General features: G+C 32.4%; 1 protein-coding gene, 1 long non-coding RNA gene and 1 pseudogene across 4 annotated transcripts; 2 read left to right on the top strand and 1 right to left on the bottom strand.

The window, feature by feature from the left end:
- The first annotated feature begins 6,665 nt into the window (after window positions 1-6,665).
- On the top strand, window positions 6,666-8,258 carry LOC146912744 (uncharacterized). 3 transcript variants are annotated; one of them, XR_015016869.1, is made up of 3 exons: window positions 6,668-6,901; window positions 7,124-7,196; window positions 7,747-8,258. It is a non-coding gene; the product is annotated as an uncharacterized LOC146912744 (long non-coding RNA). The 3 variants fall into 3 exon arrangements; XR_015016870.1 differs by lacking the exon at window positions 7,124-7,196 and having other exon boundaries at window positions 6,666-6,901; XR_015016868.1 differs by having other exon boundaries at window positions 6,666-6,901; window positions 7,124-8,258.
- A 1,039-nt stretch (window positions 8,259-9,297) lies between these two features.
- Window positions 9,298-10,944, top strand: LOC146912743 (disease resistance protein RUN1-like; annotated as a pseudogene).
- Window positions 10,945-11,986: 1,042 nt separating this feature from the next.
- Window positions 11,987-17,754, bottom strand: LOC146912742 (disease resistance protein RUN1-like). The gene is made up of 5 exons (XM_085722236.1): window positions 17,062-17,754; window positions 15,539-16,643; window positions 14,986-15,261; window positions 13,504-14,334; window positions 11,987-13,100 (listed from the first exon to the last, which is right to left on the bottom strand). Exons 2-5 carry the CDS (start codon window positions 16,529-16,531, stop codon window positions 12,444-12,446), a joined length of 2,757 nt encoding a protein of 918 aa, XP_085578362.1. The 5' UTR covers window positions 16,532-16,643; window positions 17,062-17,754; the 3' UTR covers window positions 11,987-12,443.
- Window positions 17,755-18,818: the final 1,064 nt, after the last annotated feature.

Genomic DNA, 18,818 nt, shown 5'->3' with positions numbered 1-18,818 from the left:
AAAATAATAGTATTTGTTTTTAGTAAATGGAAGAGATAAACTGAAAAAAAAAATAAAAAGGATTAAAAAACTATTTTAATTTTTAATTTTTTTATTCTTAAACCGGTTGTACACCGCCACCTGTCCTGGGAAATGGAACTTTTCCATGGTGGGAAAAAAGTGTCCATTCCCAGGCTAAATGCCACCAAAAACATGGGGTAAGGCAACAAGAACAACTCTTTTTCCTTTGCAAAATTGTCTTCTTCATTTTTTTATGTCCTTCCTGTCATCATATTAACAAAATAAGATTATTGTTCTTTAAATTAAGATGATGATGAAGAAGAAACATAGATCCAAAAACATTTTCAATAATAAAATCTTACACTTTTCCTATTAAGTGTTTTTGTTCACTTTTTCCTTTTGTAAGCTTTAGTAAGCTCCATTTCTGTTCTTCCACCTCTTTTTTTGCAGATGATTTAAAAGTTGATCTACTACTTTGGACAGGATGTTCTGCAAAATAAAAATAACATATGTTTTAATTTTTTTTCCAAATCAACATTAATTGTCATCTATGGAGGGTATACATACTTTTTGGAGAGGAAAATAAAACTACATTTTTATGTTCAAATTTGCAGCATGACATATGTTCAATGAAATTATATCATTTCTGTATACATACTATTTAGAATATCACATCATTTTAATTCTATAATATATTAAAACCTTATCAATTAAAGTGCATGAAGGTCGTGGACATTGTATAAAATATCGTTAATAAATTAAATGCATGGGAGAAGTGGACCTTGCCTAAAATCTTAAAATTAACTCAAATACACGCGAGGAGTTGTCACTAACTAAACTAACTTTAAAACACTAGACTATTTATTTTTAAAAATAAATATGTTCTTGCTAAAACGTAAATACTATTAAAAATATCACATCAATTTAGTTCTACAATAATATTTAACTTTCTTCAACTAAAATCCATCGGTTAAATTGTACCAAAAAAAAAATCCATCGGTTAAATGGGCATTGTCTAAAATTTTCAAAATAACTAAATTGCATGGGAGACATGAGCATTTACTAAAGTTTCAGAAGTAACTCAAATGCACTGGAGAAGTTGTCTCCGACTAACTTAACTTTGATACACGGAACAAGTTGTTATTTATAAGTAGTATAAACCTTTATTTAAAAATTCTTAGATAAAGTTTTATACTACTTAAAACAATATTTATTTGGTTCACTTTATTTAATTATCATATTTTTCGCAAGTATAAATAAAGCCTATCAATAAAGCCTGTCTTGACCAATATCATCTCTATGCATGTGGTTCACTTTAAAACAATAAATCACTATGCATGTGCACACTACTATCAATAAAGCCTGCAATATTATATTCCTGGCACAAATATTCCTTTATATACAAATACTCTCTCTGTTTCAAAATGATTGTCGCTTTAGCTAAAAAAATTTGTTTTAAAATGAATGTCACTTTACATTTTCAATATAACTTTAATTTTTTTCTTCCAACTTTACCCTCAATAAATACTCCAACTTTTCTCTCACACAATTTTCAATGCAACTTTAATTTTGTCTTTTTCTTATAAAGTAGGGGCAGTTTAGTAAAAACGTTATATTCAATGATTATTTCATTCCATTTCTTAATCTGTGTACCAAAGCCTAAAGCGACACTCATTTTAAAACGGAGGGAGTATAAAACATAACCACTTGGACATTATCAATAGTTTATATACCGTACATAATAGATTAATCAAGTTTTTGTTCCTTATAATTATCTGCAATTTTGTTTTTAGTCTCTACAAAAATAAATCATACTTTTAGTCTCTACAAAATTTTTCTATATTTTTTTTATTAAACACGAAATAAATTGGACGGTATAAAACATTGCAGGCTTTATTGATAGTAGTGTGCACATGCATATATAGGTATATTTCACACTTTTTGTTGATTGTACTCCCTGAAACTTCCAAGTTGCTATTAATGATAAACAACTTACATTAAACACGGAATCAATTGTTCTTGATACAAATGAGAATAATATCATTATATTATCTTTCAAAAAAATAATATCATTATATTAAGTATTGGGTGTTTTATAATGTATCTGCTGGAGAGTTTTATAAATCCTAAGTGTATCTCATAAAAGTCTTGATATTAATCCTAAGTGTATCTGGTGGGTCATTCGCGAGTTAAAATCTACTTTTTTTTAATTACACACGGAATAAATTATATTAAGAGAGATATTATACATGGGACAAGTTGTATCTGATAACAATTTAAAAATAATTATAAAACACAGGATAAGTTGTCTCTTATATAAATTTTAAAATGGGATAAGTTGTCTCTTATATAAATTTTGAAATCCTAAGTGAAAGATAATTATTAAACATGGGTCAAGTAGTGGCTGATACAAATTTAAAAATATTTTTTTTGGAGGTTTTTTTTAAAAAAAATGATTATTACTTCAATATACATGGAAAAAAATAATTATAAAACACGAAAGATGTTGTCCAGGATTAAAATTTTCAAATAATCATTATAATTCAGTATACTTTTTTTTTAAACATGGGAGAAGTTGTTCAAGATAATTTTTTTTTGAAATAACTATTACACACGTGGCCAAGTTATTCATGATACTTTTTTATTAAATACTGTATACTTTTAAACACAAGGTAGGCTGCCTTTGATTCAAATTTTAAACACGGAAATAAATTGTTCTTGATACAAAATTTATAATAATATTTTACACGGGACAAGTTGTATCTGATAAAAATTTATAAATAATTATAAAACACATGATAAATTGTCTCTGATATAAACTTATTCATTAAATACTTTTACAACAACATTTTATTCTTTAATTATTAAATACAAACTTATTTTCATGACTACTAAAACAAAAACCCATTTTCCATACCTTTTGTCTCTGATAAAAACCTATTTATTATCTAAATTTTCCATAGAATATTTTAAATATTAAACTCTTACTGAACCCGTGCGTTAGCACGGGTATATTACTAGTTCATAGTAAACTTGACACCATTCTCGCCTATCTTCTGTTTAACCTTTAGGAAGCACATCACTTTTAACTTCACTTTCTTATTTTCTAATTTAACAGTTAATTTGATCTGAGATTCATCGATGTCTACTCAATGCTTCAAAAGTAAAGGTAAGCTTCAAGAAGATTATTCCACAGATACCGCAGAAGGTAAACTTCAAAATTAAAGGAAACTCTTACTTTTATTTTTACTATAAAACTAAAAATAAAGTTTAAAGTGAGAAAATCAAGAATTTTTAGAGAAGTAAATGATGGATCAATGGTTGTATGTGTGAACATAGAATTACAACCGCAGGATCTACATTTTTTTAATATCAATGGCTGGAAATAAATGATTGGTGAAAGTGATAAGTTGGTCACATAGTCAAAGAGTGTCTCCTCCCTCACCCACTCCCATTCCAAGTCTTCCTCTTATCCACATGTTGTTTTTGGATTTCCAAACAGTTGTATTTGGATTTCCAAATTCTATTATCTACCGAAGTTGTTAGTATGTTGAGTCACGACCAGGTCGCTCTCTTTAAGACGTTTCGTGGCACTGCCCAAAATTGTGCAAGGCATACTATCAACCACACGCCGCCTCCAGGATAAAACAAGTCCAGCTACAACTGTTCGATTAACTACTGCACTAGGGCTGGACAAGATTTCAACTAACCGCCCAAACCGCCCGTTTCGAATGGCCCGCAGGCAAGCGGGTCAGTGTGAGCGGGTCATTCGGGCTATTCGGATTTCATAAAACGGGCATGAGTGACTTGTTAGAAATTTTTTTTGACTTCCCTTTAATGAAAACAAAATTCCATTTCTGCCCTACATGAAAAAGAAAGTGCAAAACTACCCTACTTTTTCTCTTTCCATTTGTTCCCAGCAAATCCCATTTGGGGGGTATGATTCCCAGCAATTTCATTTTGCGGGAAGGGCCTTTTTTTTTTTGTCTTTTTCTGATGGGGCATAAAAAACAAAAAAAAAACAGCAAAGTGCACCCTGCAAGTGGGCCCAACATCAAAAAAAGACAAAAAAAAAAGGCACTTCCCCGCAAAATGAAATTGCTGGGAATCATACCCCCCAAGCGGGGTTTGCGGGGAACAAATGGAAAGAGAAAAAGTAGGGTAGTTTTGCACTTTCTTTTTCATGTAGGGTAGAAATAGAATTTTGTTTTCATTATAGGGCAGTCAAAAAAAAAATCGACTTGTTACGGTCGGTTACGGTTGGATAGAATTGAACCACGACAGTCCATACTCCACCGATCCTGCTGCCTGGAATAAATAAATTATTACTCCTCCTGTATGTAAGGTCCCATCCTAATGAAAATTGGCATTTTATTAATTCTTGAGACCCACAACACTGACACCTCACATGCTAAAACAAAACCCCTTTTTTCTACACTACCAAAAAAAAACCCCTTTTTTCTCTTCACTTCTTTCTTTTCACAGTATGACTTTTTCAACACCTATCTTCCCCTCCCTTTCACGCTAGTTCTCCAGCTCCTCCATTCCTCCTCTTCTTCTTCTTCTTCTTCTTCTTCACAATTCTTCTCTTTCTTCTCCAAACTCCATGTATGCAAGATTCAACATTTGCAGCAAATCTGTTCAATTAAAGTTTGTAGATCTACACAAGATTCAACATTTGTTTCAAACAAGAAGATAATTCTTGGCCAAAAGTAGATCTTAGTTGCTGTATAAGTTTATTTTTTGAACCAAATGTTGGTTTATAGGTTGAAATTCATTGTTTTGAAGTTTCTTTTTATTTGGAATTTTGTATGAATATTGATGTTGGTTGATGATATTAATCAATGGTAAATTTCAGAAATTTTGTATTTTTGTTTATGACTTTGGAATTCAGCTTCTTTGATATTGTGTTTTTTTTTTCCGTCATAACTCATGTCCGTATAAACCGAACCGCCTAAACCGCATTTCGACCAACCCGATAACCGCCGTAACCGAGCCCTATAATGGACGGAAATGGTTTTCATTTTCCCATCCGTAGGTGCCTCCGGTTTGGAGCTTTCGGACCAATTTCCGACCGAGCCCGACCGTTGTCCAGCCCTATACTGCACTGTAGAAAACCGTTCGAGAATTACACCCTCAAATATGGTACTAAGACCACTCTTTAATACTTAAATCACTTTAATATGGTATTGTTACCATTCTGTTATGGTGCTAAGACCACTCAAATATGGTGTTTTCACCATTCTAACTTTAATTTCTCCAAAATATCAATATGACACTACGACCACTCAAATATGGTGATACCATCATTTTGACATTTTAATTTCTCCTCAAATAGATCATTCTTAATTCCGACGGGACATTATTATTCCAAAAGGGACTATGATCTTAATAGTACTCTCTATTTCGAAGGGACTTATATTATCGAAGGGACTATGTTTTTAAGACTATTCTTAATTCCGAAGGGACATTAAACCGAAAAGGGACTATGGTCTTAAGAACACTCTTAATTCCGAAGGGACAGAAAAAAGGAGATAAAGAGAAGAAATACTCGTCAACACAAGTCAAGAAGGGAGAAGATAGAAAGAGTTCCCGACAACTCAATGAAACTCTTTGCTGTGTTTTTTGAACTAAGTGAGCTCTCCTTTTATAGGGAGAGTTTGTAACTAATTTGGAGAAACTTAAGAATTAAGTAAACTTAAAAATTAAGCAACCCACAGACAGCTTAAGTAACAAACTAATCAGATAAGTTCAAAAAGAAACAAATCCACTAACGAAGGAAAGATACGAAATTCAGTTGGATTCTCAATCTTATCACAACCAACATAAACTAAAATTATGGGGAGTGATATCCATGAATTAAAAATAATAATTACTATTATTTTCATCATTATCGGGTATTTAAAATTAAATACCGCAATTTAAACACTACTAATGTGTGTGTTCTATTTTATGTGGGACCCCCACATTCTATTTTTTTAATTCACACAACACTAGATCAAAGTTTAATTACTTAGTGTTTAATCTTCCAACCTTCCAATTTCTTTTCAACTTCACACCAATATTCCAACACCCCACAACAGACAGGTAAATATATACTTATTCAAATCCTCTCTTATCATTTTTTTTTCCTTCGTTTTATGAAGAAAAAAATTATTTTACTGTGCTACATGAATATATTTTTCATTTGGTTACGATAGATTTGTCTGAAGCATTATATTCGATGAGTAAAATAAGACATGAAGAAGTGTTCCTAAGTTTTAGAGGCAAAGATACTCGTGCTTCATTCACTTCACATCTGTATGCTTCACTTTAAAATGCTGGAGTAACCGTTTTTAGGGATGATGATTCGCTTCAAAGAGGAATTCATATTTCAGCATCAATACATGAAGCAATCGAACAGTCTAAAATTTCTATTATTGTTTTCTCAAGAAACTATGCAGATTCACGGTGGTGTTTGAATGAGTTGGATAATCTTACTTAATAAAAATCTTAACCAGTCTGATTAGCTAAAATGGTTGCCCTAGCGTGCCAACTGAAGCTCAATTGTGTGAATTACTTGGTTTAATAAGATTACTTGGTGCTACATAAACGTAGCTCTAGGTGATATCATGTTAGCAAATGTCAAGGTTGGCTGCTCTAGGTGATAAGGATAGCAACTACTCCATATAGGGTGGCTTGAGCTATGAGGATAGCATTTAATTCCAAACATTTAATGCATGTTTCTTACTGAATAATGGTGAAGCTCAATCGTTTTCTGGCCAAGATATCTCATGATTGTTGCATTATAAATACGTATCCACTGTCCTCCTGTAAGATCACAGTTTTCTGACAGTACCTTAAGCACAACAAAAACTCTTAAAACTTTCTTTGTTAAGACTTGCAGAAATGGCATCCAAAGGTTGATCCTGGTTTAACATACTTAGTATTTTTATCATACTTAGTTTTTTTTTTCACTATATCTCTATTTTTATCAACTGAATAATGCAATTGAAATCTTTGACACATCAGATTGAAAGTAGATAAAAATACCTTATCTTCAATTTTGTTTTTGATTCTGCCATTGACACACTAACATATCAAATTGATGATTGTGACAATTCTATTATTTTTTTTTTTAAAGGATTGTGACAAATCTATACCAGCGAACCTGTCAAAACTGTGAACTTACTATATGGAGTTTGACAACTCTAAAGGTATTGACATTGGCTTATCACAAGAGTTGCATTATTTTGTTGAATTTTGGTTGCACTAATAAGAATCGATTTTTTTTTTGGATAATGATAAATATTTTTTTCTATGTTGGTTGATTATGCAATGTTGTCTCCTTTTTTTTGACTTGATACTATCATACTTTCTGCTAAGAAAGAGCGACATTGCTTATCATGAGAGTTTCTTTATTTTGGTGAAATTTGGTTGAAGCATATATACTTTTGGTTAATGAAGATTATTTTATTTTTTTCTGTTTGTTGATTATGCAAATGATGTCTTCATTTTTTTTAACTTGATAGTAAGGTGATTTGTTATATTAAATAAAGTAATATAGTAACGTGCTTTCGATAGAACAGATTTGATTAACCTTCTCAACCTTTTGTCTTCATACTATTAGCTGTTGCATGACATCACCATTCTTCTCCTATATAAATGACCAATCTCTTAGATTGTGCCCTGCCTTTGAAGCTTTTAGATTTGGTTTGAAGCTTTTGCCTAGGTATTGATTGGCTTCATCAAACTTTGAATATGTAGAGTTTGGATAATTTTATCATGATTGCCCAGGATAAGAAGCAGGTGATGCCCTCATCCAGCTGAAAGGATGAGAATATGGTGGCAGAACCAGTTTTGACTCCAACTAGCATAGGATTGGGCAAGAGAAGTATGTGGAAGGTGATATTGATATTGCTGAAGGTGATGCATCAACCACTAAGGAACAAGGATTCAGACCATTAAGGTTGAAGACTCAAATTGATATTGTTGTGCAAGATTCTGGTGGCATGTGATGTTTTAATGTTTTAATGATTGTGTTTTGATGTTTTCTGCTTATGTTCCTTTAGACTCAAGTTACTTTTTTCATCTGATTTGTTGTTTTCTGAGTCAACATGCCTTATACGGTGTGTAATTTTGGCTATTTTAATTAACGACTGTTTTGCATTGCCTTATGGATTAGCAATGTGGTATGTCTTTTAAATTAATCTTATCAATATTTTTGTTATTGTAAACTATACCAGTTATTTTGATAAAATTAGACACGGGATTGTTTATATTACTGCCAACTTAGGATATGTATTTAGAGCCATTAAAACACCTCTCTTATTGATCAATATATTGAACTATAATCTTTCTTGAAAATTTGATTTAATAGAACAATACCAAACTGAAAAAAATGGATGCGCTTTCACTGATTACCTTCTGACATGAATTCATTCTAAAACTACTCGCCTAATCATATATTAAGCTTATATGTGCACAAATAATTTATAGGATTAAAATACATCAAGCTACATTAGGTGCTAATCATATATTAGCAACATAAAAGATGGCAAATGCAAAGTCTATTTTATAAACATGTTAAACTGATATACTACCCTCCATTTTGTAATATGTTAAACTCATTGACAGCCTTATCATATCTGGCAGACTTGAAATAAACCCACATGCAGAAAGATAGCAAATGCAGAGTGTATTTTAGAAACATGTTAAACTGGATATACTACCAGATGATTTTTCGTCCTGGGTCATGTGAGGTTGATGTTTTAATCCATCAAAGCTCCATCATGGCAAATAAGTATCATGGAAAGAATTAACGGTTTTTCAATTGCTCTATAAATCCAACTATCACAAATTTATTTATGATGATTACTTGCTTAATTGTTCCAACTTACTAATATAGGTTGTCATTTACATTTACTATCTCTGTCTTTTAGAATAACAACTTCATTTATGACTTTTAGTTCCTTAATGCATCCAAATAACTATAGGGCTATGATAGGTCTTATACTCAATGAAACCTACTCAATCATATCACCTCCAATGACACATGTAATCATTGTCATAGGTTTTGTGCTCAAGGTACTCCTACATCTACTGTATGTGACATTCTAAATGTAGTTATAAAGAATTTTTTTAAAATGTACTACTTTAATTTTCTAATAATGAATTGTTTAACTTCTTATAAAATTCATGTATGTCGCATTGATCAAGATATATAATATTCTAGAATGATTTATTTTTCAAATTGCTTGAATTGATCAATAGTCTATAACAGACGCGCGCGATAGCACGGGTCAAGAGTCTAGTATAATGAAATGTCACAGAACTAAAGGGCAAGTGGTTTTGCCGGTGTTCTTTGAGGTTGATCCGTCTGAAGTTCGTCATCAAAAAGGTTTGTTTGGAAATGCATTTCAAAATCTTTTAAACAAAATGTCGAAGGAGGTAGAAAAGTCATCAAATTCAAATTTGAAGTTTGATTGGGCAAAGTCTGTTCATGAAAATTCAAAATTGATGGCTGATTTGGGGAAACTCTGTTCATGAGATTATGGAACCGAGATGGAGAGCAGCACTTCGTGAGGCCGCTGACCTTGCAGGGTTCATAGTCTTCAATTCCAGGTAACTTTATTCCAAACTTACTGCTTTGTAAGTCTATTATCTAGGATGTTGAATGCTAATAGAAATAATTAATTTTTCTTCGTATTTTTATTAATGTTTAATTCATTTTACATCAAGAGTATATGGCTTTGTTTGAGAAAAGCTAGTAAACAGCATTGTCTGCCTCATTCCAATTTTAATAAACACTTCAGCTCACACACTCATATCCACTCATTACAATTTTTATCTTTTGTAGGAATGAAAGTGAGGCTATCAAACACATTGTTGAAAATGTGGTACGTTTGCTTGACAAAACAGATTTGTTTATTGCTAATAATCCAGTGGAAGTTGAATCTCGTGTAGAAGATATGATTCAATGGCTAGACCAAGATATTGAACAATCAGATGGTGTTCTACTACTAGGAATGTGGGGTATGGGAGGCATTGGCAAAACAACCACTGCGAAAGCCATGTACAATAAAATTGGCCGTAATTTTGAAGGTAGGAGCTTCCTTGCAAATATTAGGGAAGTGTGGGAGAAAAATGTTGGACCAGTGGAATTACAAGAACAAATTCTCTTTGATATCAACAAAGAAATGACAACTAAGATACAAAACATTGAGTCAGGAAAAAATATATTAAAGAACGCTCTGCCATAAAAAAGTGCTAATTGTACTTGATGATGTGAAACATTTTCATAAATGGTTTGGTGTCAAATAATCATCACAACCAGAGATAGGCATATACTTAGTGGGAATAGAGTTGACCACATTTTCCAAATGAAACACATGGATGAAAACGAATCAATTGAGCTATTTAGCTGACATGCATTCAAGCAAGCGACTCCTACAGAAGATTTTGCTGAAATTTCTAGAAATGTTGTTGAGTATTCTGGGGGGTTGCCTTTAGCTTTGGAAGTTCTTGGGTCATATTTGTTTGATAGAAGAGTAAGCGAGTGACAGTGTGTATTGGAGAAACTAAAAAAAAATCCTAATGATCAAGTACGTAAGAAGTTAAAAATAAGCTATGATGCTTTAAATGATGATACTGAGAAAGAAATATTCCTTGACATAGCTTGTTTCTTTATTGGGATGGACCGAAGTGATGTTACACTTAGATGGATGTGGACTTTTTGCTGAAATTGGAATAAGTATTCTTGTTGAGCGAAGCCTTGTAACTGTTGATGATAAGAACATACTTGGAATGCATGATTTGTTGCGAGATATGGGAAGAGAAATCATTCGCAAGAAATCACCAGAGGAGCTTGAGGAGCGTTGCAGGTTGTGGTTTCATGAGGTTGTGCTTCATGTATTATCACAAGACAATGCGACACAATCTTTGCTCACGCAGTTTGGTCAATGATGGCTACCTCCGACTAAAACAACTATAGTTCTTTATATTTCCTTTTGATGAATTAAAGTTTACTTGTTACAAACAGTGTATATAGTACTAATTTAAAATTACAACCATAACCTTGAACCGTACCAACACTTTTAGGCTGTAGACTCTACTTGTACAACTAACTTTAGGAGAGAATCCATTTTGAATTTTTTATTGGAATTTGCTTCGAGTATATTATTATATTGGGGGACTCTGAAACCATTTGATTTTGTGGTCATTGAAGAAATCATGCGGTGTATAGAAACAAAAAATAAAATTAGAAAAAAGTGAGTGAACATGAATCTGTCACTGCTTTCCGCTTAGAGAAGTTACTCCCCCTAGTAATGATCACCTAACCTACTGCACATTTTCAACAATTGATGCAGATATTTATAGTTGGTAACAATATGGTTGAAGTTAAGATCAGAGAAAAAATTGTTGAAAATGTTTTTTATAAAGGGTTAAAGTTAATGTTATCATGACTAAGTTTAAAATAGGTCAAAATGTCAAATTGGTGGCAAAATATTGTAAAAGGTCATACTAAACAGTTAATTTTAATACAATGTCGAATATCTTCAATGGATGAGAATATCTTCAGTGAACCCCCTTCACTTGTCTGATTATGCATTGATTTTTAGTTTGTTGTGTGTTTTTTCTAGAAGAATAAGGTCTTCTATGCATATTGTTTGGCTAGTCTCTATTTGGGTTATTTGGAGAAAACGAAATTCTTGTTGTTTTCAGCAAAAGGAGGGGGCAATGTTTAGATAAAGTTAAATTACTATCGCATTGGATGGATTTGATTGAGAAGAATCCTATTTTAGAATTTACACATTCTGATTTATCAATATTTTTATCATTGTCGCATCTACTTACTGTCTACTTTATTCAAAAGAGCTATTAATATTTCCTTGAGATAGATATGTTACTAACTTCTGCAAAACAGAACTTTTTATGCAAAACAGATTTTTGAGGAGCAGCCTTGATTAGCAATGCTGTGCTTATTTTAGAAAACTTTTGTCATGCCTTTTTATGTTCACTGCTAATGAATGCTCAACTTTTTCATCCATGATTTTACAATAATGTAACCTACAAACACATATTTTACAAAACAATGGAATTTGTAAAGCCTAACAGCACCAAAAATGCACCAAAGGCACACATTAAGTAACAAGACTAATTATTACATTAAACAGAAAACTAGAAACCTCTTTGGTAGATTAGGAGGCGTGTATGTCTTTGACATTGTCTCATAGATAAACTCTTGAAGCAAATTTAGATTTCCCAACTTGTCCGCAAATTGAATGGCTTACTTACAACCATGGATGATTTCCACCTTTAAGCATTAAGATCACAAATTTACAATCAAGCTGAAGCTTTACCTTCCCCAAAACCCCGTGTTTCAGAAGCCAGAGCATTAGTAGCTACCAACTTGCGCATAAAACCAACAAACAGCACCAATAGGAGGTATTCAGAAAATGGCGTTAACTTTTACAAAACCATTGTTTAACCGTCTTCCATCTCCACTTGAGAATTTTCTTCCTTCTATTATGTTTTAAATCCTCCATGGGAGCCAGAGCCACTTGAGGAGAGACATTTCTGACAACACATTCATTTTCATCACCACTACTACCAATGACCTTGTAATCTTGTGCATTAGAAGAGACCTCTCTAACAAAGCATTCATCTTCATCACCACTACACACAATATCATTTTCTTCTTGTTCTTGACATTGCTCCATATTTTCTCGAATTGGTTCATCATATATGAGATAAACTGTTGTTTTCTTCGCAATGAAACCGTTCTCAAAAACAGCAACAACCTCCACTTTGTTACAAGGTTCTATACTTGATACTACTCTCTGACCCTCTTCATCTTCAAAGGAGACTAATGCCTCTCTCTTATAAAGCTGAATGGTGGCTTTTGTGTAATTCTTGACCATCAAGTTTGGAAGGCCATTTGATGTTATGTTATCCAGGGTTGAAGAATAATCAATGCATATCATCATTGTCTTTAAAGTGCGCCCTTCCACTTGAGGGAGTTCAAACGTTACCGAAGAACCTTCGCAATTGAAGGTTAACCAATCTGGACAACTATCACTAGGAAACAAACAACCGCCACACCCATTCTCATCCATATTCTGTAAAAGTGAAAACAGGATCAGTTTTTTTAGCAATATATTTATATCACTCAACAAATATATATATATATATATATATATATATATATATATATATAATTTTTCTTCATAATATAAGAGTTATGCAGGAAAAAAAAATCCGGGTTCTTAGAACACTCTGCTAGTCCAGCTTAAAGTACCATACAACAAGAATAAAAGTGAGGGTTTCTTAATTCTTTTGATAATAATTGTACCACTAACTAAAGTGTGCAGTGTGTGTGTGGTTGCAAATCATTTTAAAATTTTAAGGATTCCACTATTTTAATTTCTAAATATTTTACACCTATAGCAAATATGTATTCAGCAGACAAGAAAGAACTCAAATGTAAATAATATAAAAAATAATTCAACTACCAAAAAAAACCTTTAAAATGATTTCTTTCAGATTATTGGTGACTTCAGAATTCATTCCCAGTTGTAATAGAACAGATTTCAACAAATTTTTTGATTCGGAAGCACGCCATTGACTGCAGTGTTGAATTAATGCAGAAGTTTTCATATTTGATACTTGTGAAGTAGCTGAAATCGAACCCGTTTCCTTAGAAATTGTGGCATATAAAGCATCCAAAATGATTTTTGCATCTTCAGAAAGTTGAAGTTCCGAGCTACACTCTACCCATAGACTTCGAAGCCTAGAAAGGTGGTTTGAAATAGATGACAGTCCCTGAGAACTGCTATGTGGTATGTCTAAAGAAACAAGAGATGACATGGCAGGAGATGTTTGAAATGGGGATGAAAGAGCACCCGTTGGTGACATCCAAGACCAAATGATGGATGGAAATATATCGTGTGAGAATCCTTCATAGCTGCACAAAGAAATATACCCAATGCTTTTTGATTTTACAACTGAAAAGGGCACACTTGTTATTCCAGTGTCATTTGCAAGTAGAGTAGTTAAAGATTCCATTTGTTCTATGTCCTCTTCCAACTTGTCAATCATTTTACACCCTGAAAGAATGAGAGTTTTCAGAGATTTTAACTTATAGATGCTTCTTGGAAGGCTAGAAAGGCTAATGCAATCTTCCAAATTTATCAGAAGAATTTTGTCGAGATGTCCAATACTATGGGAAACCTCATGCAACCTCGGACAATCTTTGAGTATTAGCTTTTCAAGATTAGGCATGTTTGAAAAGTCTGGGGTTTGTGTTAGATAATGAGAATGACTAAGGTTAAGAATTTTAAGCTTCTCCATCCTCTGCAAGAACAAAAATATTAAAGAGAATGATTAAGCAAGAAGATTTATAAAAAAAAAAAAATAGCCTTAAAAGTGTAAAGTAAAATATTTATCTTAGAATATACATAGCTAGGTTTTGCATTACTTTTGAAAAAAACTTCAACACAAGGAGACATTTTTGTATGTAATGTCAGTAGAATTGGGATTTATATTTAGGGACAAATTTTATCTTTCATATGGAGCGTATAATCATGAACAAGGGTTACATAGTTTTGAAATTTTAAATTTATTATTCTATGAACAAATAGTCAAGATTGGAGGTTTTTTCTTTCCTTTTCTTCAACTACATTCAAAGTTCTTGTACAATTTATAGATTGTAATTAATTATATGCTTAGTATGCAGTACTTCAAAGGTATTCAATGATACAATGTCTTTACTGACGGCGAACATATCCTTTGCTATTTACAAAAATTAATAATTTTTCATCTTAAAATTCAAAAAGAATGTTACATAAAAAAAAAAATCTTCACAGCCCGAATGTTAGTAAATTTTCATATAGGGCTTGAAGGTACTTGCATAATTAGAAAGACCTCCTGAAACAAAGATTTGAAAACTATGTCTAAAAGTACAGCATGTAATGACATGCGAAAAACTAAAATCAAAATTAATACCTGAGTCTCTTTCCACACAACTTTGACATTGCTGTTTTCTAACTCGATGGAAACTAAATTTCCTTGATAAAAGCTTGAAGGAATGCATGATAAAGGAAATCCATTCCAAGAAAGCCATCTCAGATTTCTTGAAAGATACTCAAAATCCCCATCAAGTTGCACACCAGCAAGTTGAAGCAATCTGAGTTTCTTCATGTTCTCAAATGCTTTAGTACTATAACATTTCGCACTATCTCTTGACAACTTCAAAGCCAATCCCTCAACAGCTTTTGTTCCCTGAGAAACAGATCATACCAAAAATTAATACATGCACACATTATAGATACATAGAACGATAGATGCTAAAAAACTTGTGATGAAACCTATCTTTAAATTTCCTTGTAAGAAATCAGAATCCCGAACCTCAAAATGGTAAAGAAACCAATTTTTTTGAAGATCTGATAATTAACAGAACAAATGAATGCAAATCAATGGCACATATATGTTAGTTTTTCTTCTTTAAGCTTTAGATATTTTTAACATATGAAAAAATAAAGGTATAAGAAGTTCTTACGGTTTGTCCTACTAATACACCATCAACATCCTCAAGAAACCACAACCTGCTTCGCTCCTCAGGCTCCATTCGTGGTTTATTACAAATGATTTCTCTTCCCATATCCCGCAACAAATTATGCATTCCAAGCTTGTTTTTATTATCAACCGTTACTAAGCTTCGCTCAACAAGGACACTTATTCCATCTTCTGCAAAAAATCCACAGCCATTTAATATATGTATAACATCATTTCGGTCCATCCCAATAAAGAAACAAGCTACGTCGAGGAATATTGATTTCTGGTAATCATCGTTTAAACCATCATAGCTTATTTTTAACTTCTTCTGTACTTTGTCATTAGGAATTCTTTCTAGTTTCTTCAATACACAATTCCATTCTGTTATCTTCTTCTCAAACAAATAGCGCCCAAGAACTTCTAGAGCTAACGGCAATCCCCCAGAATACATAACAACATTTTTGGAAATTTCAACAAATTTTTCTATGGGACTCACTTGTTTGAATGCATGCCAATTAAAGAGCTCAATTGATTCACTTTCATCCATTTCTTTATTAGAGTATACTTTGTCAACTCTATTCCCTCTAAGTATGTCCATGTTTCTGGTAGTGATAATAATTCTACTTCCAGAACCAAACCAATTACGACTTCCACACAAAGCATCCAACTGCTCCAACTCATCGACATCGTCAAGTATTATAAATACTCTATTATGACAAAGTCTATCCTTTAATATTACTTTTCCTGAATCAATACTTTGTATCTTGGTCGTCGTTCCTTTAAAGATATCAGATAGAAGTTGTTGTTGTAAATCCACTTGTCCAACAGGTTGCTCCCAAACTTCCCTAATATTGGGAATGAAGCTCCTACCTTCAAAATTACGACCGATTTTGTTGAAAATATCTTTGGCTAAGGTAGTTTTACCAATACCTCCCATACCCCACATCTCTATCAGTAGAACATCATTTGATTGTTGGATATCTAGCAATTGAATCATATCTTGCACTCGAGATTCGAGTCCCACTGGATTATCAGCAACAAACAAGTCTGTCTTGTCAATAAAATGTGAAACTTTGTCAACAATATTCTTAATCGCCTCACTTTCATTCCTACAAAAAGTGTACCAAAGAAAAATTGAACATACAAATTAAAAAGGAACAAAGGTGTAATTATAAACTTTTTTTTTTTGAAAGAAAGATGGTGTGTAATTATAAACATGAAAAGCCTAATATATGAAATTTGTTATTAACGTTAAAATATAATATGAATTAGTTAAACTATTTTAATTTATTTAACTTATTGATAAATTACACACTTTGAATAAATTCCACTCAGGTACTTGGGGTAAGGGTCCCTTATAGTTAGGAGCTCGGGCAGAACATAGCAAGTAATATCTAACCAATGATTATGAAAATTAGAATTTGAACTCGGTGCTTCCAATCATTTCCACCATTGCTGAAGTCTGTTAACAAACCAATTGGTATAACGTCTCCAATATAGAAGTATTGTACGGCTGAATTAAATTACCTGAAATTTGGAACTACAAAGCCAGCAAGCTCAGCAGCTTCACGAAGCGCGTCTCTCCATTTCTGGGACGTGCTTCATTTCTTTGAAATTCTGCTCAAGAGACTTTGGAACGCTTTTCCAAACTCACCTGTTTGGTGTCGTACATCCGAAGGATCAACATCATAGAACACCGGCAACACTATCTGCCCTATAGTTCTGTGTCATTCCATTATTTTCACCAACTCATCCAAACACCACCGCGAATCTGCATAGTTTTTTGAGAAAACGATAACAGAAATTTGAGACTGTTCGATTGCTCGTAAAAGTGATGTTGAAATGTGATCTCCTCTTTGAAGCGAATCATCGTCCTTAAAAACGTTAATTCCATTGTTTTGAAGAGAAGCGTATAGATGTGAAGTGAATGACGTGCGCGTGTCCTCGCCTCTGAAACTTAAGAACACTTCGTAGCTCCTTAATGATCCTGTCGGCAAATTTTCCATTATGCTTGCGACAACCATTGGATTACCCATTACTGTATCAAGAGTGATTTTAGCAATCATTTTCACCATAGCTCCAACACCAGGTCTCACCATGACTATACAAGGATAGTTTAACTAGTAACAAAACTAAGCAACAATAAATTATTGTTCTGTTTTGCTCTTAATTGTTTAAGAAGAAAGAAAGGGAAGTTGTTGTTTTTTTCGACCACTATCATTGTTTATTTCTACCAACCAGATTATTTTATTGGTTTGGATTGGATCCAATGACTTTAGTGTTTAACACCATTGACTTGTACTGGGAACAGCGCCTTTCTCATGTGATACGGTACCCAAAAAAAATTGTTTTGAATATGAGTTCAACTGGATTTTATTGTTTTGAAGTTGTTTTTTGATATACTTTTTGGAGTTTATCAGTTTTTTGTTTATTAAATTATTTATTATAATTGGATTCAATGACTTTTGTGCACAATCAACTTCATTGACTTGTTTTTTGAAAGAAAAAAAAAAACTTCATTGATTTGGATCCTCTCCATTGAAATTTTTCTCAAGTTTTCTCCATTTTCATTCTTCATCATTAAAATACAAAAACCACTTTTCATTATAATTTAATTCTCACTTTCTCTCTCATGTTTGATGGTTGAGATTCCACTTGAGAAAACTTGCGAGAATTTTCAATGGAGAGAATCCTAATCCCTCCATGTTATTACTCCTCCCTCCACCATATTTGTATAACAACAATTTTTTGGGACATTCTTACTTTTCATCGATAAAAAAAACAATTGAAAAACAAAGGAAGATAGAGTAGGAATAAAACGTGAGTATGAAAGAGAAAAATATCCAAAATTATATCAAAATAATTGTATAAATATATTTCTTTTTACATGTAATAACTAGTGTTTCGGTCTGTCTCGTAACTCGTTAACGCATTATATCTTTTTTCAACTATGTTTGACACTGATAAATATTTTAAGTAACATTGTAAAACTGAAAGACTAAATTGATTTATTTAAAAGATGAATTTGTAATCCTCGTTAATTTAGCTTAGTTGATATGAATATTGCATATTTTTTCACAATCAAATTGTGTAAGCTCACTAAGCTACTTGAAAAAAAAAAAATGAATTTGTATACTGTTTTTTCGATCGGTGCACTCAACTTAACATATGTTTTTTTCTGTCACTTCATGGCTTGTTTGGATTTAAATCATACACTATATTCCGACCCGTGCGATGCACGGGTTTTTTTGTTTGTTTCAAAAAAAAAATTACAATGTAAGCAT

Source organism: Medicago sativa, chromosome 6 (assembly GCF_051527215.1).
Source record: "Medicago sativa cultivar Bolivia chromosome 6, Bolivia_mono, whole genome shotgun sequence".
NCBI classification, from domain to species: domain Eukaryota; kingdom Viridiplantae; phylum Streptophyta; class Magnoliopsida; order Fabales; family Fabaceae; genus Medicago; species Medicago sativa.
Note: the sequence above shows the minus strand (reverse complement) of the source record. Positions and strands in the feature narration are given on the sequence as shown.

What these genes read in the sequence shown, in the direction of transcription:
- LOC146912742 (XM_085722236.1), bottom strand. Translation starts at nt 16,531, where the DNA reads ATGATTCAATTGCTAGATATCCAACAATCAAATGATGTTCTACTGATA. An exon ending in TTGTGTGGAAAGAGACTCAG is followed by an intron (nt 14,335 to 14,985) that starts GTATTAATTTTG and finishes TTGTTCTTGCAG; the next exon opens with AGGATGGAGAAGCTTAAAAT. An exon ending in TGAAAGAAATCATTTTAAAG is followed by an intron (nt 13,101 to 13,503) that starts GTTTTTTTTGGT and finishes TCACTTTTACAG; the next exon opens with AATATGGATGAGAATGGGTG.